At 38.6% G+C, this 23,366-nt stretch overlaps 1 protein-coding gene across 1 annotated transcript in view; it reads right to left on the bottom strand.

The window, feature by feature from the left end:
* Positions 1-2,582: 2,582 nt before the first annotated feature.
* Positions 2,583-23,366, bottom strand: part of LOC105839255 — a 117,553-nt gene continuing 96,769 nt past the window's right edge. Inside the window, exons 2-3 of the mRNA XM_012685434.3 lie at positions 12,296-12,517; positions 2,583-3,198 (exon numbers count right to left, since the gene is read on the bottom strand). Coding sequence (XP_012540888.1) covers positions 2,713-3,198; positions 12,296-12,517 — 708 coding nt within the window. The 3' untranslated portion in view covers positions 2,583-2,712. The remainder of the gene's footprint in view (positions 3,199-12,295; positions 12,518-23,366) is intronic.

Raw genomic sequence — 23,366 nt, 5'->3', positions numbered from 1 at the left:
CGATAGAAATTTATAGAAATTGACATATAGAAATTGATAGAATTGATAGAAGATTAATATAATTTTATCTAAATCTATAATTCCTATCGAACACTAGATTTCATGTTAGATAGAAAAGTTATAAAATTCTATTGCCTTTTATCATATTTAAATTAAACGATTAAAACCTTATCTAAATATGAGTACTTTCCTATATGATTTTATCTGATTATCTTACTGAATTTAACAATTACGATTTTGGAGTCTACATAAATTAATCGGAAATTGTCTCTATAATTGTTTCCATCAAATTTGTAGGACAATAATTGTTTTCTATCGTTATCTTTATAATAGGAGATATTTCAAGGAGGGAATCCCGTCCAATTATTTCGTAATTCGCCGGACATAACATTCTATCTTTCTTTATCGAATCCAAATTAAACGAATAAAGCTTTATCTGAATATGGATACTTTTTTATATGATCTTATCTGGTTATTTTATTGAATAAAAAAATTACGAATTAAAGTCTATATAAATTATTCAGATAATTCTATATTCAGATAACGTTTTAATCGTTTAATTTAAACACAACTAAGAACAATAAAATGTTATGTTCGGCGAAATTACAAAATAATAATTTCCTCTTTGAAATGGGAACATTCCAGATGCGTACAGTAATAAACGGACACAGTGCGAAACGGACACAGTAACAAATGGATACAGTAACAAACCGACTTACCACATAGGTTGCAACTTTTCAGGGCATCCCTACCGACGGGGCGAGTGCGAGAGGGCAAAGCCTCTCTTGCACCCCCACCCGTGTGTGTGTGTGTGTGCGTGCGTGCGTGTGTGCAAAGCATTCTCTGCACCACGTGGGTTTGCGACTGTCCGTTTCGCACTCTGTCCGTTTGTTACCGTGTCCGTTTGGTTTGTGCGCATTTGATCTATGCGTATTTGGTCTGTGTCCGTTTGTTACTGTGTCCGTTTGATCTGTGTCCGTTTGTTACTGTGTCCGTTTGTTCTGTGTCCGTTTTTTACTGTGTCTGTTTCACTCAGCCTGCTGTGTCCGTTTATTACTGTGCGCATCTGGGACTCACTCGGTGCGCGCAGTGTGGAACGCAGTGGTTTCTTTGAAATCACGGTTTATTGCGGTATTGTTGGCAATGTATGACAGGAAAACGGCGGCGACCCCAAGAATGCACGAGAGAAACGGAGAACTCTTGATCTCGTGATGCCAGGCCGTGTAATAAGGAATGGAATGAGCTGCAGCCGGAACTTCTTGGCGAATGCGGAGAACGCTCTACCCTCGACTTGTGAGTTCAGGCTAAGGAACTTGGAAGCGAGCGGAGCCAAGAACTCTTGGCTAAAGCATAGAATTCTTTACTCTAATCTCCGGATCACGGGAGGTTTTTCGATCGTATCGGGCGGATTCGGTGTATATGCCGGATACGGTTTGGTCGGGAAGTGATTCTTACTCCGCCGGGACGGCCTTTATACAGTCCCTAGCGGAGGATCGAGGACTCCGTGGGTCTTCGGTTCTCGTTCAATCTTCCGGTGGTCGGGAGACTGGGTGGGAAAGCGCACGAGGCCATTGAGAAGATTTGTCTCAACGGTATGTGATATTTTATCACGGGCCAGTGAGCGTTTCGCGGTCCGGTGGATGATCGGCCGGGCCGTGCGCGATCAATGGATGCCGGTGGACGGGGTTCGCTACAATCTAAATTTAAATAAAAGTAATTTTTAAATAATTTTTGTAAAAAGTATAATAATTTTTTTACAAAACGCCTTCAAAATTACTTAATAGTTTTATTAGAAAGGAAAAAAATATTTTTTTAAACTTTGTTTCTCCATTTAAATATTCTGTAATTAATACAGAATTGACATTTTACCCAAGTAGCACGTAAAGTTGTAAAACGGCTGCGATAATGCTGTTGCAGGTAAATCACAGCATTTATGTCTAGCACAGCTACTGCAACAGCATCATTATAACGTTTTGACAATTTTGTAGCAATAAAAATGGGATAACATTTTTAGGTTTTCAAAACATTGTTGCTACTATTTGGCTATTTAGCTATTTCGCTATAAACAAGTTATAATAACCTCTTCACAGCAAAATAGTGTCTGTCACAATGAGTTCACAGCTATCAAAATAGCTGAAATAGCTATTTGCAGTATTTTGACTTTTTTATTAGTTGTTGTAGCACTTTTGCAGCTAAAAATTTAGCAAAATAGCATTTGCTGTCAATCAAATAGCTGTAAATCAAAACTGGCCGAACGTTATAATATTGTTATAACCAACTTTTTTTCTGTCGCAGCTAATATAATTAGGCTGTGTTACTTGGGTAATATCATATTAATTTTAGAGTTCTAGAGTTACAACTAATTTAATAATTTTTATTAAAAAATACTATATTTGATTAATGTGAAATTGGGCAATAATTGAGAACAATTATGTTCAATTTGTTCTAAAATTGCTTTATTTGCGGATATATTTAAATAACAGTTTATCAATATTTTCGATTATGTTCTGCAGAAATTTTATAAATATTTTGCTATCTAAGTTTTCAAAAATCTTCATAAATTTAGAATATAAAAAATTCTAAAAAATATGAAGTATGACAATTTTTTTACCATGGTTATTTGTTTTACAAGTACATATAGTTTTAGAAAATGTACCATTTTTACAAATTTTTAATCTCTTAATTATTCTTACTTTAATATCATAATTATTGTTACTTGCGTAAAGTGCCTTTCTTCGTATACTTGCTACACTTCCTCTTAAACTGTTTTACTGGTTTCTCACTTTGTCCTTCATTATTCTTTGCTTTAACAATTTTATTTTCAAGAACCGTTATTGATATTTTCGCCCTGTTGTTGATCAACAACCTAGCAGATTTTCTGCATGTTTTGTTCTTACTTTTTATTCTTTTTTTTATTTTCTTCCTTTTCTTTTTTTTACGGTCCATATTAGCGATTATAGCTTCGGCGTCCGCAGATATTTTAATCTTTGACTGTTGAGTAGTGATTGTTATCCTCGTGAAGGAATCATAGAGGACATCTCCACAAAATTCGCCGAAACAATACTCTTCGCTGCATTCTCTGCAGGTTTTTACGCTGCTTTCGATTATTCCTGCACGATTTTTATTTCGTCTAATAGGACTCCTTAGTAAACGGCGCTCTTTCATTATAGTTTTTGCCTCTAATTTGCCCATCTCCACCTTAAAGAAAAAACCCAACACAATTAAATTCAATAATATTTACATTACATATTAATTTTAAACGTTTAAGCTAAAAAATAAATATCTAAAATTTTATGTTTCTAAAACTATTTATTAAACATAATTAGAGATGTTTTATACAATTTTATAAATTTAATTTAACGTTTCTTTAATACTAATTTAAAACTTTACAAAAATGTAATTCAATATGTATATTAAATTAGTTAGTAATACTCATTCTAAAAAGCACTGTTGTTAATATTTTTAATAATTCTCAAAATAAATAATAATTACTAGTTAATTTAATATTGCCCCTATTACATTTCCGTAAAGGAATGTGTTAATAATGTGTTTACTGCTTCAAACATCTTAAGGGCATAGCAGGATAAGCATGTATGTGCTGCCCCCGCACGGATTTGATTGAGATTTTTACAAAAAGTTGGCATTGATGTGAGATTAAATTTCCTTAAGTATTATATCTGAAAAATAATTTTTATGTATGTTACGGGGAAATTGTTAAGTACAACGTTTTAACCTCGATTAGGTCTTTCTCAAATACAAATTAATAAAAAATTCTAACGAAACATTGCGGTCAATGCACTTGTCGCCGCAAGTCATGGATCACACACTATTATAAATGTACAAAGAATTGAATAATAAATGAATAATTAAATAAAATATAGATTTAAAACTAACAATGAAACTGACAGAAGTGTCCCTCACCGAGGCGATTAAGCGCTTTGGATATGTTGTAGAACATAAAAAATTAGACCCATATTTTTTTTAGCGGCATATCTTGACGTTTAGGGGTTGAAACCATTCCCCGAAAATAACGCATTTTTTCGTTTCTTGCGAATATCTTTGAAAATATAAAGTTTATGAAACAATGTTTTCTACAAAAGTTTTATGACATTTTATACTTTTTACAATGATATATTTATGTTTCAAAAAATTTTAATTTTTTATTTATCCCCATCCCCATCTCTTTTTTTGCAACATTTTGAAAATTTTGTAAGGACAAAAATTAAAAAGTATTAGAAACCGAATCCATTCATATATAATAATATATGGTTTCCACCATTCCCAATTATTGGCAAAACGAGATAATAATGTCGTGCTATAGACGCCGCGCTAGAAATAGTGTTGCGTTATTTCTTTAGGGTCGGTTGTTCCAACTTCTTGGTAAACTTACCTATCAGTTAAATATATGTTCGTCTTTATTTATTTAAGAAAAGAAATGAAGATAGACACACGCTTACCTGGTAGGTAAATATACCAAGAAGTTGGAACAACCGGCCCTTACTAATGCGTCACATTGCTTCTTTTGTGTATATTTTTATATTAGAACATGAAAACAGATTAATCTTAATTACATAATACCCAACGTATAACACAATGTGTGGTGGTTAGAATTGGCGTTGGAGTAATCAGAAGGCCCTCCTCAAATAATAATAATAATACGTGTTCGTATATTTACTCTTTGGTATACAACTGAGTATGTAAGTGTAATGTGATATCGAGGTAATCCCGGAAGGTAATCTGCTTTGCCGTCGTCTATCGCAGGCCTTTCTGCCTCGAGGGTTGTGCGTCCCGGCGGTGGAAGGATTAAGCGGCACCCGGAGGTGCCTGAAGGCGGTCGGTGCGTCCTATTAGGAGTCGCTGTCACTCCCAAATAAGTCTTTGAGCGCCTTCCTCTTCTTCTCGGAGACGACGCGGGAGAGATGTTTTTCCGGTGTGCGAGGTAACGACCGTAGCGTCAATGGATCGACGGGAGATTCCGCGGAGGCCTCTGAGGTTGTCTGAGTGCTTCGTGTTGTTAGGTCTGACACAATGCGTGTCCCAGTGGTTGCGGTCTGAGTAGAGCGGGTTGTACACACGCGTCCGGCGTCTGCGTCACCCTGGTGACCGGAGGAAAGCGGCGAGGATGCGGTCCTTCTCTGCAGTGGGCTGCGGGAAGTTCTTGTGATTCGGATGTACCGGATGTGCCCGAGGACTATGAAGGTCCAGTCTTCTACAGCGCGGCAGGATGCCGTAAAGGTTGTTTCCCGGGGAAGATTTAGGAAGACCACAAGCTCGCTTGGACCGAATATCAAATTCCAAGGCCCTTGTGGTGCTTCACTAAGGTGAAGCACCAAAAAAGTTGCTTGTATAGGCCCAGGGACGAGCTCGCTATGTGAAGCGTAGGAGGCTTGATCTCTCGCTGTGGGTGGTCTCCTTATGTAGGCCAAGCGCTGTCACTTGACTTGCGAGTAGGGTCGCCGCGCTCTACTCGCGATCGCTAACCCGGGGCCGCTGACCCGGCCGTGAACGCTGTGCGTGCGCGCGCGCGTCGCGCTGTGGCATGCCGCCACACACAATATAAAGCATAAATGCATATATATAACAAAAGGAGCATATATATGTATGTGCGTACGAACATTTTCATTATTACAAATGCAAATACACATTAATTAATAAAGCAAAATATATTTTTAATACTGAAAAATTTAAATATAATATAACAAAATATCATATCAAGAAATAAGTAAAATATAAATAAACTGTAATAACTATTTGTATAATTATATTATTTACACTATATGCACATAGCACACTTTGATAATAAAAATAATATAATTTAATTTAATTTAATAAGTTTAAAATATTAATTAAAAGTATTATGTAGTAAAAATAAAAGAAAGAATAAAGGAAAAGGGAAAAGAAGTTGGAATAATTGTTACAAACATAATTTTATACAAATAAACATTTTTATTAGATATAAGTAAAAGAATACAAATATTTGTTGCATGGGTAAGAAAAAAAATATTAAAATCTTGTAACAATCTTGTTTCCCGCACGGATCAGCTCGTCGGTTTGTTTTTTCGGCGCGAGGGCAGGAAGAGGTTTTGAGACAGCAGAAGTTCGAGTTTTGATCTTAATAATATCTATATTTTAATACAAAATAATTCTACATTGTATATACAGACTATATACAGATTTGTGTGTCGACGCGTGTTTTCGGCCGGCCGATCAGCTGTTCGTAGCGTGCGACGTGTTCCGTGGTGCTCGCGGGATGCGAGACGCTACGGCAGTAGGCCGCACGACAGGACGTTGGGCCTGCAGGCCGGTGAGGTGCGCGGCGCGGTGGGGCGGTGGTAGCCCGTGTTTCGGTAGACGTTGCGCGGCGGGTCCGGTGTGCGCGGATGATTCGGCGAATTCTGTCTACCGGCGATGATGAGTAAGGGAGACGGTATACGGACTCTCGAAAACCTTCGAGAGAGACGGAGAACTCTCCACCCCGCTAGTTCGCCCGTTCTTTTTAAGGAATGGAGTGAGCAGCGGCCGAGAACCCTCGGTGAAGGCGAAGAACACTTCACCCTCGGCTTGTTGGCTCGGGATAGGGTTTGAATTGAACGATGCCGAGAACCCTCGGCGAAGGCGGAGAACTCTCTAGAGTAGAGATGCTGATCGTTCGGAAAATCTTCTCTCGGTATCGGGCGGATCGGTGCCGGATGCCGATGTATCGAGAAGTGATCTGCGCCTCCACCGGAGTGGCTTTTTATACCCGCTTGGGTGGAGGCTCGGGTATCCCCGTGAGTCTTCGGGTCCCTCCGGTTCCCGTATCTCGTTGATCGGGATGTTGGCGGGAGACAGACGGTCGTCGAGACCGTCGTTGTCTCGTCGGTTTATCAGACTTTATCACGGGCTGATGCCCGTATTACGGTCCGGCGGTTGGTCGGCCGGGCCTGTCGTGGTCGTTGGTCGCCCGACGGGTGTGGTTCGTTACAATCTTACCGGTGTTAATAATCTAGAAACACATCTTTTTTAAAGAAATCAATACAAAATTTGTTTATAAATGTTTTCTATTTATGGCACATATTCATTACAATGATGTTCATGAAAAAAATGTGTTATATAAAGCGATTTTCTACACGAAGAACAAGTTATTATGGCTATTTCATACTAGTGTTTTAAATTCTATCGGTATAGCCTGCAGGTATTCATCGTATACATTTTGTACATATCCACTTTTAATCCACGCATATTTAAATACATTTTGAAATTTGGGCGACGAGAATTGATAATGTATTAATGACCGTAATTTTAAAATATTATTTCTATTATGAACATCTAAAGCCAGATCCAACAACATAATAGTATCAGAAAAGTATTTAATAAAATTTTTCCACAACCGAAATCCGTATACGTTTAACGGCTGTATTTTTCCGTTGTACCGGCCGAAATAGTTAGGAAAACAATACTTGTTGCAGAATCTGGTTTGGTCGTATAAGAAATTTAATATCGGGGATAAAAGAAGAAGAAAAAGAAGAGAAGAAGGGGGAGGAGGAGGAAGAAGAAGAGGAAGAAGCGAGAAGGAATGGCGCGATAAAACTGAGTTTTAGTAACGTACAGCGTTTCACGAAATTATGACACGAAGCAGAAGAAAATTTTGTGCGCCAGTATTGGTAAAACGCCAATTTATCGGTAAACGAAATTTGTTCTGGATTCGTATGGATTTATTGACACGTATGGATTTATTGACAGTAAATACATTTCTTCTATTTCCTGTTTAATTTTAAAACACGCGATGTTCATGAATTTTTCTCATTTGTGTTTAAAAAAAGGTTTGTAAAATTTTGTAAAATTTTTTATAAAAATTGTATAAATTGTTTAAATAAGTAACTTTTGTAAGACGTACAATGTAAGATTTAAATATTTTTGTATTATAATTTTTTATATTTGTACTTAAAAATGTAAATTATAGTTATAAAATAAAAAAGTCAAAATTAAAAATTTTTTGTTTTTCCTTTTAAGTAAGATTTATAAAATAAAAAGTTTCACTTGAGAATATATATATATATATATATATAAAATGAGTTTTTTGTAACTTCGTTTCGGGGGGTGGGTTAGGTGAAAAAGTGATGAGGAAGTCGCTGAGAAGAGTGTACCACTGGCGAGGAGGAAAAATCGACAAACTGACATAATTGAGAAAAGGGGGACCTCTATTTGGATACGTAACGATTGGACATGACTCGATTGGACACGGCACGATTGGACCAAACGTTTGGATACCGTATGATTGAATTACACAAGTAAAACATACATACCGCACTATTGGACATCGCATTATTGAACACCGCACGATTGGACACTGCATTATTGGACACCGCACGATTGGACACTGCACGATTGGACACTGCATTATTGGACACCGCACGATTGAACACCGCATTATTGGACACCGCACAGACTTCTAGTGATTTTTATCTCTAATTAATATATTGTTACGCGCGCTGCCCGGTATACTCTCCGGCCGCGAGTCAGCTGTCAAATCGGTGAAGTCAATCCTCCGGCGGCGGCCAGCTATCTGAAGCCGGGCAACGGAATTGACGGGGAATCAATAAACAGTTGTTAAGGGGCATCCAGCCAGTTCGGTCGTTAATTGTAAACACTTCTAATAAAGTCGTTCGTTTTGAGAGTTAAAAGAGTGTTTCTTCATTTTCGCGAGCGCGCGCTTAACATTTTGGAGGCTCGTCCGGGATCCGCTCGTCGGATCCTGTGAAACGCGCGCGAGTTTCAAGTGAAAAAAGCGCGGAGTGAAAGTGCGAGGAAAGGAAGGATGTCTATTCCCCGTTTCCCCGTCGTGACCCGTTCTCACGGTTCAGCCCCTGCGGAGGATGCCCAGACGGACTCGCGGGATTCAGAGCAGCAGACGGGGACGATCCTCAAAGCGCTTTTGGAGGAAATACGGCTGTTACGAGAGGGCCAGGCGCGGAGGGAGGAGGAGCAGACGCGTCAGCAGCGGGAGTTCCTTGAGACATTGCGGCAGCTTCAATTTCCCCGCGACACGCAGCTAAGTCTTCCCGATAATATTTCTTTGTCCGAGAACGCGGGTGACGCGACGCGGTTGTTCGGTTTGGGAGTGAATGCGTGCGGGGATGCGCGGGCGTCTGTCGGTCTCAAATTGAAGCCGGATACTTTCGACGGCTTGGCTCCGTTGCGGGAATTCCTCACGCAATTTTCGTTAATTGCCAGCGCGAACCGTTGGGGAGAAGCAGAGAAAGCCGTGGCTCTGGCTTCTTGTTTGCGAGGAAAAGCGCGTTCGCTTTTGGATTCCTGCGCGGTGAATGAAGACTTTATTTTTTTCGAGGAGTTAAAGTCAAAGTTAGAGTTGCGTTTCGGAGAGAGCGAGCTCGCTCAAAATTATTATATGCTCTTCACAAATCGTAGGCTATGTCCGGGGGAGGATTACGCGGCGTTGGGCGCGGATCTCGAGCGTCTCTCGCGAAAAGCGTATCTCGAATGCTCGCAGGAGGTACGCGATAAAATCACGTGTTCGCAATTTATCGCTGCGTTGTCAGAGAGGTTTGTGAAACGTTCTCTTCAGGTGGAGGGGGTGACATCTCTTAGAGTGGCGATTGAGCGAGCAAAAATACTCAAATTTATTAATCGGAACAGTTTTACAAAAGAAGGGGGAAGTGCCGAGTGTCCGGCGGGAAAATCGGGAAACTAAGCTTTATTGGGATGTTGGGGGCCGGCTCGGAAAGGGGATTAATTTAAGTTTCTTTATTCTTGTTCTGTTTGTTGTGTTTGGGTTTCAGCGTTTTTACCGGGAAGAACTTCACGTCGAGAAGAGGGTGTTTTGACTTCTTTCGGCGGAAGAGATGATTGCAAACAGAAGTCTGCCTCGCTTACGGTTTTTGACCGTGGTTTTCCCGTGGGACTTAGGGCAAATGCCGAGGCAGGGGACGGGGAGCTCTGTGAGCGTAGGGTCCATGGAAGTCAATTCCCCCCCGATCCCGAAGGAAGAAGAAAGAAGCGCTCAAGATCTGGCGCAAGGAAGCAAGAAGTGCTCAAGGCTCCAGATGGAAGAGGAGCACGGGCAGCGGAGTACTGGGAACGTGCGAGGGTCTCCGCGAAAGAGCCTGGCCAGCTCTACGGGGAAAGACGCACGAGGCGATCCAGTGAACAGGAGGCATGTTAGGGTGGACGTGGCTCGGTAACCCGTTGCAGCAGCACGGGGAGAGTAGGAAATCGTCCTGGAACCCTGAAAAGCCAACTCGGAAGAGCGCGTCGAACTGTCTTGCGAATTGTCGAGACGACAATTTTGAAAAGGGAGGGCAGTGTTACGCGCGCTGCCCGGTGTATTCTCCGGCCGCGAGTCAGCTGTTATATCGGCGAAGTCGATCGGCGGCGGCGGTCAACTGTCTGGAGCCTGGCAACGGAATTGAGGGGGAACCAATAAACAGTTGTTAAGGGGCATCGAGTCAATTCGGTCGTTAATTGTAAACGCTTCTAATAAAATCGTTCGTTTTGAGAGTTAAAAGAGTGTTTCTTCATTTCCGCGAGCGCGCGCGTAACAATATCATATGAGAGATTATCAAATCTTAGAAACATTTGCCAGAAAAAGGAATGTAAATTTTAAATATCTTTATACGTATTTTTACGAGCATCTCGTTTTGCGTGGAAAGTTGCAAACTCATGTGGCGCAGAGAATGCATTGCGCGCACACACACACACACACACACACACACACACACACACGCGCGCGCGCGCGCGCGCGCGCATACGCACGCCCGCACGCACACATACACACACGGGGAGGGGCCTTTGTTTCCCTTTCCCACCCCGTTAAAGTCGCTAACCCATGTAAATTATATTGAAAATCTACAAACACATGTGAACTTTATATTGTTTGCACTGTACATGGGTTTGCGTGCAATTTTTATATGGCTTGTGCTAGACAGAGCATGCGCTTGTGGCCAAGAAGCATGAGGATATGACCGCTGCGCATGTTCAAATAAACCATACGTGGCCATTTCGGACACTGACCAGTTCGAACATGGCCGTTCCGAAAGTGGCCGTTTCGAACGTGGCTATTTCGAACGTGGCTATTTCGAACGTGGCCATTTCGAACGTGGCCGTTTCGAACGTGACCATTTCGAACGTGGTCAAATTTACGCGTGGCCATTTCAAACGTGGCCATTTTGGACGCTCCCGACATATTACAGATTTCAAGGGCTTTAAACACATTATGCACAAGCTCCAAAGAAGTGATGGAAAGTGACGCCGGCAATTCTGATATAATAAGTTCATTTCCAAAAGTCTACGGGATAGCTCACTTGCAGACTTCAGATCATTAAACTCGTGTATAAGAGCCGCATTGTCGAATTCCAGTTTTGCGATTCGCTGACAATTTGTGTTACAGTGCCCGCAACACAACTAAGTTAATTAAGCTTATCCCTAATCTCATTATTAATACGTAATTGATTGTCAAAGGTAGAGACTTTAGTATCAATCCTGTAACAAGACTCTCTCATCTGTCTCTATTAATTTGAGAAAAAGATCGTTTGTGGATATCTGAGTTTGCTGCCAAGCATACATTCGAGTACCGGAGTGCGTAGCACCCTCACTGGCGGATGAAGTCGCATTGTAAAAATCAAACGAATCAGCACTCATTTCCTTTCTCGGCGTGAGGCATGTTCGATAGTGATTTGCAGTACGAGCTGGCCGATCTGGTGGCAACGTAAGTCTTGACACAGCCTGGATGAAATGCTAATCCGCACTTACCGCACTCAACTAATTTACTCGCAATTGATTTGCTACACTTGGTGCACATACGCCGCATGTGTTGGCAAAATTACAAAGTCCGCACTCTGTATAAGTAACCAAGGCAAGGGACAGGATAGTAGAATAAGATTCCAAAGCATCTAATAGGTGTCGCCAGGAGTGACGCATGCACATTGGTACTAACAATAAGATGCGAGTAGATGGTCGAAAGGTATAGACCACCACGGACGCGCAGCCGATGTCGTCAGCGCTCACCAAATTAGCAGGAAGTAAGGTTAGAATTGCAAGCAATTACTTGTCAGCTAAGATGAAAAAGAAAAAAAAAGATGGAAATGGAAAATAAATGCTTCAAGTGACAAGCAACAAAAGATATGCTTATATCTGCAACAAAAAGGCCCAAAGGCAACTTACAGCAACAAAAGTGCACATCAAATGTGAGAAAGCAAAAGCATGCGAATTGCAAGGTACTCACCAGCAGAGAGAGAACGAGAGAGAGATAGAGAGAGAAAGAGAGAGAGAGAGATCCCTGTAATATATAAATTCTTACCAATTTTGAAAACATTTCTTCATCTTGACGAAGTTTCGGTCTGATTGGAGTCAGCATCCTCCAATCGATGGCGACTTGTTGCAACTCTTGCAGATCTAATTCCTTCATATCCGATGGAATTGGATTTCCATATGCCCATTCCCTGCTAATATTTTTCAGTTCTTTCTTTGTAGCTTTCCAAGAAAATTCTTTATCGCGAACCTTTGTGTCTTCCCGTTTTACCTATGGACATTTTTTTTTAATTGGATCCTATTTCATAATTAAAGGCTCAATAATAACACGTTTAAAAAAACGGAATAGGACTAATCATTTTCTGTAGTTTTTTTGATAGTGAATACGAATTCAGTTTTCAAACTGTTCCATCACGTCACGATTATTTTCGCTCATTTTATTACATTATATGCTTATGTCATATTGTAACTACAATGTACGACATGCTGCAGAAGTTTTATTGCAATCGTAGTTAAGTATGTTAGAATTTTTAACTTTCTCAGAAGAAATTTTTAGTGTCAGCTATGAATAATAAAATTCATGGTTAAATATAAAGTCTGTAACCCGTGAATTTCAAATATGATTGGCTAACGGATAGCCGCGGGATTCAGGATTCGGGCGGCGGGCTGGTTGAGTGACTAGATAATCAAGTATATGTACAACGGTGATGGTTTATTGTATATCAATTATTAATAATTCTACGCTAATTATTTAGTGTCTCTACGCTAATATTTACAATACATATGTTGCCTCGTCTTGCGAAGTACGCAATGCTTGCTACTGACGATGTGTGTCGCGGCGCGCGTGCGCGCGGAGTATTTCGCAGTAATGCGGCGCTCGGAGTAATTGCGGCGGTGCGCATGATGCGTGCGCCGCGTTGGTCGGTCGGTGCGCGGATTAGCGGTAGCGTTTGATCGCGGCGGATGCGGCGTTCGGATTGGTCGCGACTGCGCGGTGCGATGCGGCGTTCGTATTGGCCGTGGCAGTCGGTCGCGGCGGCACAGTACGGTGCGGAGTTCCGGTCGGCTGTCAGCTGTTGCGGTGATTAACTGTCGTTGACAATCATCCTGCGAGGAGGATCATCCGCGGCGTCGATTTCCCCTCAGAAGTTCCCGAGAACGGTGTCGGGAGCGGTCACTCAATACGCGAACCGGAAGTCGGATAACGAGCGGGGCAGTGTAGTATCACTTAATGGGTAGCGTTGAGGAAGCGCTCAGTACGCGCTGTCACGCGAATCAGGTTTTAGGTTAGCGGTACTTAAAACGTGCACAAGAAAGCTCAGCTGGAAGAGGTTCAGTGGCGCAAAGTACAATTAGACACGTTGCAATTGCCCACCGTGCTATTAGACACGAAACATTGCGCACCGTTCAATTGGATACCGTTTGATTGGACAGCGTTTGATTGGACACCGTTTGATTGGACACCGTTCGATTGCGCACCGTTCGATTGCACACCGTTCAGTTGCACACCATTTAGTTGCACACCGTTCAATTGCACTTTGTTTAATTGCACACCGTTCAATTGCAAACTGTTCAATCAAACGCATATTAAATATTTATAGATTATGGCTGCGTTCGCAATGTGTACCTGGGTTAGCGACTTGGACGGGGTGGATGCGGGAGGGGGGCCAAAGGCTTCTCTTGACCCCCCCCCGTGTGTGTGTGTGTGTGTGTGTGTGTGTGTGTGTGTGTGTGTGTGTGTGTAAAGCACCACATGAGTTTGCGATTTAAATGGTGTAATTGAATGGTGCGCAATTGAACGGTGTGCAATTGAACGGTGTGCAATTGAACGGTGCGCAACTGAACGATGCGCAATTGAACGGTGCGTAATCGAACGGTGTTTTTTTGTTTTTTTTTTGTTTTACGAGATGGGAATGCATTTACGCATACCGCCGCCGTCGATGATTCATGGGCGGGGGTTATGTGGGACTCACGGGTTTGTGAACGGGAGGCTAGTCCTTCCCGTTCACGTGCAATACCCGTACTACCCACTAAACCCATCTCGGATGGCCTTGTCTGCGTGGGAGCGTCCCGTTTGCCCACGTCAATATTGACCACGTCAATATTGGCCACGTCAATATTGACCACGATACCGATTGACCACGAGGTGGATTGGCCACGTCAATATTGGCCACGCGTCATTATTGACCACGTCATTATTGCCCACGTCATTATTGCCCACGCGTCAATATTGGCCACGTCACTATTGCCCACGTGTCAATATTGACCACGCGTCAATATTGTCAACGTCAATATTAATCCCTTTTTTTAAATTTGTTTGTAAGTTATGAAATGTTATTAAAAAAGTTTCTGAGTGATTCAAATTTATTGAAACAGTTGGTTTGTTCGCGTCGCCAGGCCCCGACATGCTCCTACTCACTCCAACGCATTCTAATAGGTTGGCGTTATCGGAATCAACGTATTGGAGTGCGTTGGGGTGAATAGGAGCATGTCGGAGCATGTGATGCAAACAGACCCAGTGAAACATTTTATTTTGTTCGTAGAAGTTAGCCGAAATTTGATTAGGTCTGTCAAAACTCTATACAAAATTGCATAGGTAGTTTCCCTTCTAAAATATTGAATAATTTCAGACATGAGATATGTTTTCAGACAAATATTGACAAACAAATACGTCCACATGAAATTATAATTAGTGTATCCCTTATAAAAAGCATGTTTTCTAAATACACTCACTCGAAAAAAAAGCGGTACACCTAAAATTTGTCAAAAAATCACTAAACTTTGAATGACGATAACTACGCGAGTAATAAAGATAGAAAGGTTTCTAAAAAAAGAAATTAAAGCTTCAAATGTCTACTTTAACAATTGATTTAGTAAAATTTTGCGTAATAATTTTTTTCAAAATGGCGTATGACAAAGCGAGAGCATGCGAAATTGAAAAATATTGGTCCGAGTTTGCGACGAGCCATGGCGTGAGGCAAGTATCGCACCTTAATGGGATAAAAAGCATGCGATAGTACATAGTTTTCCCTTCAAAATGCTTTTTTACTCGTCTCGATAGGATGATTTTTCACTGAGATATGCGCATTTAAAGTAAAAAACTGCCTTTTTATTCAAATGCGCATATCTCAGCGAAAAATCATCGTATCGAGACGAGTAAAAAAGCATTTTGAAGGGAAAACTATGTACTATCGCATGCTTTTTATCCCATTAAGGTGCGATACTTGCCTCACGCCATGGCTCGTCGCAAACTCGGACCAATATTTTTCAATTTCGCATGCTCTCGCTTTGTCATACGCTATTTTGAAAAAAATTATTACGCAAAATTTTACTAAATCAATTCTTAAAGTAGACATTTGAAGCTTTAATTTCTTTTTTTAGAAACCTTTCTATCTTTATTACTCGCGTAGTTATCGTCATTCAAAGTTTAGTGATTTTTTGACAAATTTTAGGTGTACCGCTTTTTTTTCGAGTGAGTGTATATGTCATAATATATGTTAAATGTATGTTATATCTTATAGCATTAGTATAAAGCCCTATTCATAAGTGAAAAATATGCTGCGGTTAATATTGACTACAGAGAATATCTGTTTTTGATATAATTATTCAAAGTTCGTAATGCACAGACGTTAGATATTTTCAATCGGGTTGCAGATTAGTCGTATTTAATATTTATAATTCGATATATTTAAACAGATATATATATATTTGGCAATCGATGATTTTGACGACATCTAAAAACTACCATATATTATTGCATACATTAAAGTACATTGACTCTCTGATGCATACATAATCAATATTTTTGAAATATAACTTGTTGATACGTATATATAAACAAATAACTATAGATCAATGATTTTGACGACATTACAAGGGTATATTTAATATGGTTAATTACCATATATTATTGTATACATTAGAGTACATTGACTCTCTGATGCATACATGACTAATATTCTTGAAATACAACTTATTACATACGTATAAACAAATAATTACAGATTGATGATTACAACGACATTACACAATTTTATACATGGATACATAATGTTGATGATTAACTGAGTAAATTAACTATCTAACATATACATATACATAAACACGTTTTTTTAAATATAACATATTAGTAAGTATACATAAATAATTAACTAAGAAATGACGATTTCCATGACACTATATTATTTTACAGTGACATGTGATTTGTTAGGAATTTTATTTATTTACATAATTTTAATCATATATTTAATGTAACAAGCATACATTAAAAAAAATTTTAAACACAACGATATAAAATAATACAATTTACAAAAATAATAGTAATTTAAAAATTTAACTTAGTCCAATTAATTAGCCCATTTTACTTAATTGTAAATATATATACCCTGGACAACTCGTAAGTAAAATGCACAACCGTGCAAAATAGCACATTGAATAGACATAGATTCAATAAAATTTTCTTCATGAATTTTCCCAAGCTGAACATTGAAATTTTCAATATTTAGAGATTATTTCAATGTTTATAACTATGCAAACAGCACTTGTTCACAGTAGTATTGATATAATCTAATTTAGAAAGCCTAAACCCGAGAACATTGATTCATACAATATCTTACGCTTTCATACTAATTTCTTTTTAAACATTAAATATCAAGATTTGGCTAGTTAATCTGTCAGATTAGTTGCATTTATTAGTATTAGAACTTGTATTGGACTTAACAAAGGGTTAATAATGTAATGCAAGTAGTGTATAACAATGCACTCTTTCACTTTGTAAAATAAGCAACACATACATATGTTAAAAATATAATGCACATAAATTTTTTGATAAAATTAAAATATAAAGGTGTTGCTTCTTCAATTAAAATCGAGTAAGATTTGAAGAGAATTAATAATTAAGTTTCAGTGATAACAATTCGTTGTTGTTAAAATATCTTTATTTTACTTATGTAACTGCATTCCTTAGTTTTATCTGCACAATTTACTTCGCAAAATAAAGTATAGTCATAAACTCATAAGTTACATCAGCAACATTAAAAATAAAATCACAAATTGATTAAATTTTAGAATTATACGCAATATATAACATAACACTTTGAATCTTACACCCATTCACTGAATCACAAATATACAAGACGAATTAAAAACAAATGTGATTATCTAAACATATGTTACAAGAAAGAAAGTTATATTTTTTCTTCAATAAATAAAAAATGATTAGTCAAGCTGCAATGTTGATGACTTCGTTACATTGCACAAGATTCAGATAGCGGAGACTATAATGATGATCTCATGCTGAAATGAATCCCATGTATTGTAACTGCATGGATCCTTTTTAATTCCTGTTGCCACTTCTTCAATATTATTTAAATTAATACAGTTATGAATACCAATTCACCTCACTTGTGACAATCACACAATATATATTTAATAAAATGCAAATATAATTTCAAAAACATAAAGCACAGCACTTTAATTGTTACAAATTTCGATATTTAGTTTAAACACATCACCTCAAATATCTCGAGATATTAATAGTTAAAGTTGACGAATATTTAGATTATGAAACCTGTCATACCGACGAAACGTAACGACATAAACATGCTCCGCGACCATGTGCGTACGCTCGGTGACCACATACACTCTATGGTCGGTATTCATAGTCGAATCTTATTTTAAGATCGTCTCAAGTAATGTCTTAAGATGCTAATACGGCTCTGTGATTGGATGGCATCTTAAGGCTGTACTTAAGATGATCTTAAATATAAGAATCGACTATGAATACCGGCCTATGATCATTGGCCTGTCTGTGATCCTTTAGTCTGTTCTTTCTAGTTGCACTGTTGCACTGATGCAATAAGTTAGATTGAGAAAAAATATTGGCTGCGTTCCGATATTTACTGTCAGTACTGAAAATCTACGGTATGAGTGCGTTTTTAAATTCGCAACGGATGTACTGGAGTGTTATTCTGTCTTTGTTCAACTTTCCGTAAGTAACAAAGATGGAATGACATTCTGGTATATCCGTTGCGAATTTAAGAACGCACCCTATATGTGACGTAAACTATAGATTTTCAGTACTGGCAGTGAATATCGCAGCTATACTTGTCTTACTTTAACTTATTGCACCAGTGTAATAGTGCAGCTAAAAAGAACAAGCCACTTTTTAGCTGCACTGCTGCACTGTTGCAATAAGTTAAAATGAAAAAAAAAATTTGTCTCGCTTTAACTTGTTGCACCAGTGCCGCTAAAATAAACGGGCCACATGGGTCTGTTCGCGTCACATACTCCGACACGCTCCTATTTACCCCAACGCACTTTAATACGTTGATTCCGATGACACCAGCCTATTAAAGTGTGTTGGAGTGAGTAGGAGCCACTGAAATACAATGGCTGCGTTTCGATATTCACTGCCAGTACTGAAATTCTACAGTATATGTGACGTAAACTATAGATTTTCAGTACTGGCAGTGAATATCGAAACGCAGCCAATATAACCGGAACGAGTGCGGCGGTAGAATCCTTTTGTTCAAGGTGATCCGAGAGAGAGAGCGTTCTAAGAGGTATCCTTGTTCTTTTTTAACTAACGTGTTAAACAAGGATAAATAAACGACATCAGCGGCAGCCACTACGTAAACGAATGTACCCAAGGATTCTGCAGCCGCACTTCCGGTTATATTATAGCCTTGTTTGTTTTGTCTGTTCTGGGTCTACTCGGAGAATAAACCCAAGCAGATCAACGCAATCTAATAGGTTGATTCCGATGATGCCAACCTATTAGAGTGCGTTGGTTTGGTCTGCTTGGGTTTGCTCCGAGTAGACCCAGAACAGAATAAATGAGCAATATTATTATTTCAGTGGCTCCTACTTACTCCAACGCACTCTAATAGCGTTTTCGACCAGGGCAACGATCATGTAATTTTTTCCTTAAGGCGGAAACGTGAAAAGTGAAAAGTTTCATGTAACTATCTCTCTCTATTGGTGTTGAATAGAAAGAGACAGTAACTTGAAACGTTTCACATTTCACGTTTCCGCCCTAGGGAAAAAAATTACATGATCGATACTCAGTGCTGGGTTAACCCGTTTGTTTCTTTTCCTCTACAACGAGCCAATCACAGTTATTCCCTTCTTCAGAAGAATGGCTGTGATTGGTCTTATGATGTTATTAATCGCTCCCGGAGCGATTAACCCAGGCCGGTCGAAAACGCTATATAAGCTGGTGTCATCGGAATCAACGTATTGGAGTGCGTTGTGGTGAATAGGAGCATGTCGGAGCATGACGCGAACAGACCCATGTGGCCTTTTCATTTTAGCTGCACTGGTGCAACAAGTTATGGAAGCTGTTCTTCGTCGCTGCACTGCTGCACTGGTGCAATAAGCTAGAATAAAGGTGCCTTTTCACGCTGACGCTTGACGCTCATTTTCAGCGTAAAAAGACATCACGTGACTAAAAATGACGAATGGGGTATCTTTATTTTTAGTCACGTAATGTCTTTTGACGCTGAAAATGAGCGTTAAGTGTCAGTGTGAAAAGGCACTTTAAGACAAAAATATTTTTTCCCTTTCTAACTTATTGCACCAGTACAGCAGTGCAGCGACAAAGAACCAGGCCTAAAATGAGACAAATATATTTTATCTCAGGCCTGTTCTTCATCGCTGCACTGCTGCACTGGTGCAATAAGTTAGAATGAGACAAATATATTTTTTCTCATTCTAATGCTAAAACTCCATGTATGCGGTGAGCTTCGCATGCGGTGACCAATCAGAATTCAAGCGCTTGCTGTGACTTGCCGAAACCCGACCTGCGCCTGGTTGCTGATTGGTCACCGCATGCGTTTGCCGGAGCTCACCGTAGACATGGAGTTTTAGCATAACTTATTGCACCAGTACAGTAGTACAGCTACCAAGAACAAACCTCTCATTTAACTTAGGCTACGGTCCACTTGACGCTACAAATGTTTCGAAGCATTCTTTGATTGGTCAATTCGTAAAAATCTTTGTTTCGATTGGTCAATCAAACGCTTTGAAGCATTTGTAGCGTCAAGTGGACCGCAGCCTTATTGCATCAGTGCAGCAGTGCAGCCAGGCCTGCTCGGTTTAGGAGTGGGGGTATAGACATACGTAGAAAAGGACAAACGTAGACGTTGAAAAAGGACGGACGATGTAACAGGTGTTTTCTTCTCTCCCACACGCAGGCGTGTGTAAGAGAGAAGGAAATACCTGTTATATCGTACGTAAGCCTTACCCCCTCTTCTGAAATTTGGGACAATCCTCGGTCTAGATCTTTGAGTATATATACATGGAGGAGGAATTGCTATGGTTTCATGTAGACCGAAAGTGTGTCCAAGATCTGTGCGAGAGAGAAAGGTATATCATGGTACTCGCTTTCTCTGCGCATGCATTAATATCATTATCAGCACCACAGTTCTAACACTTCTTGTGCACTTCTTGTGCACTTTTGTACTTAATTACGAATTGTATGTGTGTGTGAAACATACAATGCCAGCCATTGTACATATAGCGTTTGACGCATGCGCAGAGAGAGCAAGTATCATGATATACCTTTCTCTCTCGCACAGATCTTGGACACACTTTCAGTGCTGGCATTCCTCCTCCATGTATATATACTCAAAGTTTCAGTGCTGGCATTCCTCCTCCATGTATATATACTCAAAGGTCTAGATATACTATGGGTCTGTTCGCGTCACATGTCCCAACATGCTCCTATTCACCCCAACGCACTCCAATACGTTGATTCCGATGACGCCAACCTATTAGAATGCGTTGGAGTGAGTAGGAGCATGTCGGAGCATAGCGACTCGAACAAACCATATGTCTATGAGTGCAGCTAAAAAGGACAGGCCAATGATAGAGTGTATGTGGTCACCGAGCGTGCGCACGTGGTCGCGGAGCATGATCTCATGTTACGTTTCGTGTGTATGACAGGTTTCATAACCTGAATATTCGCCAACTTTAACGATTAATATCTCGAGATATTTGTGGTGATGTGTTTAAACTAAATAATTATCGAAATTTGTAGTAATTAAAGTGCCGTGCTTTATGTTTTTAAAATTATATTTGCATTTTATTAAATATATATTGTGTGATTGTCACAAGTGAGGTGAATTGGTATTCACAACTGTGTTAATTTAAATAATATTAAAAAAGTGGCAACAGGAATTACAAAAGGATCCATGCAGTTACAATACATCGGATTCATTTCAGCATGAGATCATCATTATTGTCTCCGCTATCTGAATCTTGTGCAATGTAACGAAATTATCAACATTGCAGCTTGACTAATCATTTGTATTTATTGAAGAAAAAATATAACTTTCTTTCTTGTAACATATACAGGGTGTCTGGTATTTTTTTATGGGATGTTTATGAGCAGGTAGAGCGCATGAAACTAAACAGAAAAGTCCTTACCGTTTTTCCATTTTCGCAATAGTTAACAAGTTAGTGACTTGTAAAATTTTCTGCATTAGCCCGGCAAATGCAAGCGTGCTGAGCGTCCGGCCACGGCGGCCGCCCCTCCCCAGCGCTTGAACCTTGAGATTGCTAGGCGCGCGGGGGGAGTTGTTACAACAAGCGACAATGGCTACGCACAAGCGACGCGTAACGCTAAATTCTCCCTTTGAGTTATGATAGTTCCTTACGTTTTTTAATGAAAATAAAATGTTCTAACGACAAAAAGTATGTGTGTACGTGTACATACATGTGTACAAAAATATCAGTTTTAATGCTTAAAGAAGTGATTACTAAATTTATTTTTTTAATAAATAACAATTATTTTTAATAAAAAATATTTTTTTGATGATAGTCTTAAACGTCGTAAACGGTCATTATAAATTTTAAAAGAAGCTGTTATCATATGCTCGAAACAAAATTTATGCTTCTTCAAAAAACATTAGAAAATTTTATCGATTGAAATGGAAATGACAACCAAATAAAATGTTTGTTTCAACTTTATATTCTTAATTAAAAATTAAATAACTAGGATATTTATATTTTTAATAAAATTAATCCTTGTACATACATACGCGAGCTAAAGAATAATCACTTTGTGACAGGAAAATGATTATGCCTTAGTTCCGCGATTTTATATCACTATTACTATTTACGCTGATTACTATACATGTACACGTAAAAAAATATGATTCTAGTTTAAAAAAAATCATTTTAATTGTATTTTTTTTAATAATTATTTTATCTTTAATGACTGAAAAGAGTATTCTGTTGATAATAAACACCACACTTTACATAAAACAAATAATGTTTAACATTTTCGCGTATGTACACACACATACACACACACACACACACAAATTACACACAAATTACAAACCAATTCTTGAATTAAGGAATAATCATTTTCCTGTTACAAAGTGATTATTCTTTAGCTCGTGTATGTATGTATCCCCCCCTCCACACACACACACACACACACACACACACACACACACACACACACACACACACACACACATTACAAACTAAAATTTTCTTAAATTAAATAAATATTGTTTATAAGTTTTCAAACATTTAATAAATTCATATATTCGTAAATTTACACGAAGAAAATTTTATAGTAAAATTATGTATGATTTTATTATTTATGATAGTAACCACGAACTGTAAGAAGAAATTTCAGAGAATTATATCATATAAGTAGTGTAAATATTGTCGTAATTTGATGAAAAACATAATAAAAATTTTCATAATTCCTCCTTGGCCCGCGTTTACTATTTATCATAGTAATTTTTACCATAAAGTTTTTTTCGTGTATTATAAATCTATCACAAGGATTAATTTTATTAAAAATATAAATATCCTAGTTATTTAATTTTTAATTAAGAATATAAAGTTGAAACAAACATTTTTTTGTTTGTCATTTCTATTTTAATCGATAAAATTTTCTAATGTTTTTTGAAGAAGCATAAATTTTGTTTCGAGCATATGATAATAGCTTCTTTTAAAATTTATAATGACAGTTTACGATGTTTAACACTATCATGAAAAAAATATTTTTTATTAAAAATAATCGTTATTTATTAAAAAATAAATTTAGTAATCACTTCTTTAAGCATTAGATCTGATATTTTTTGTACACATGTATG

The sequence above is a fragment of the Monomorium pharaonis genome, chromosome 9, assembly GCF_013373865.1.
Source record: "Monomorium pharaonis isolate MP-MQ-018 chromosome 9, ASM1337386v2, whole genome shotgun sequence".
In the NCBI taxonomy this organism is placed as follows: domain Eukaryota; kingdom Metazoa; phylum Arthropoda; class Insecta; order Hymenoptera; family Formicidae; genus Monomorium; species Monomorium pharaonis.
Note: the sequence above shows the minus strand (reverse complement) of the source record. Positions and strands in the feature narration are given on the sequence as shown.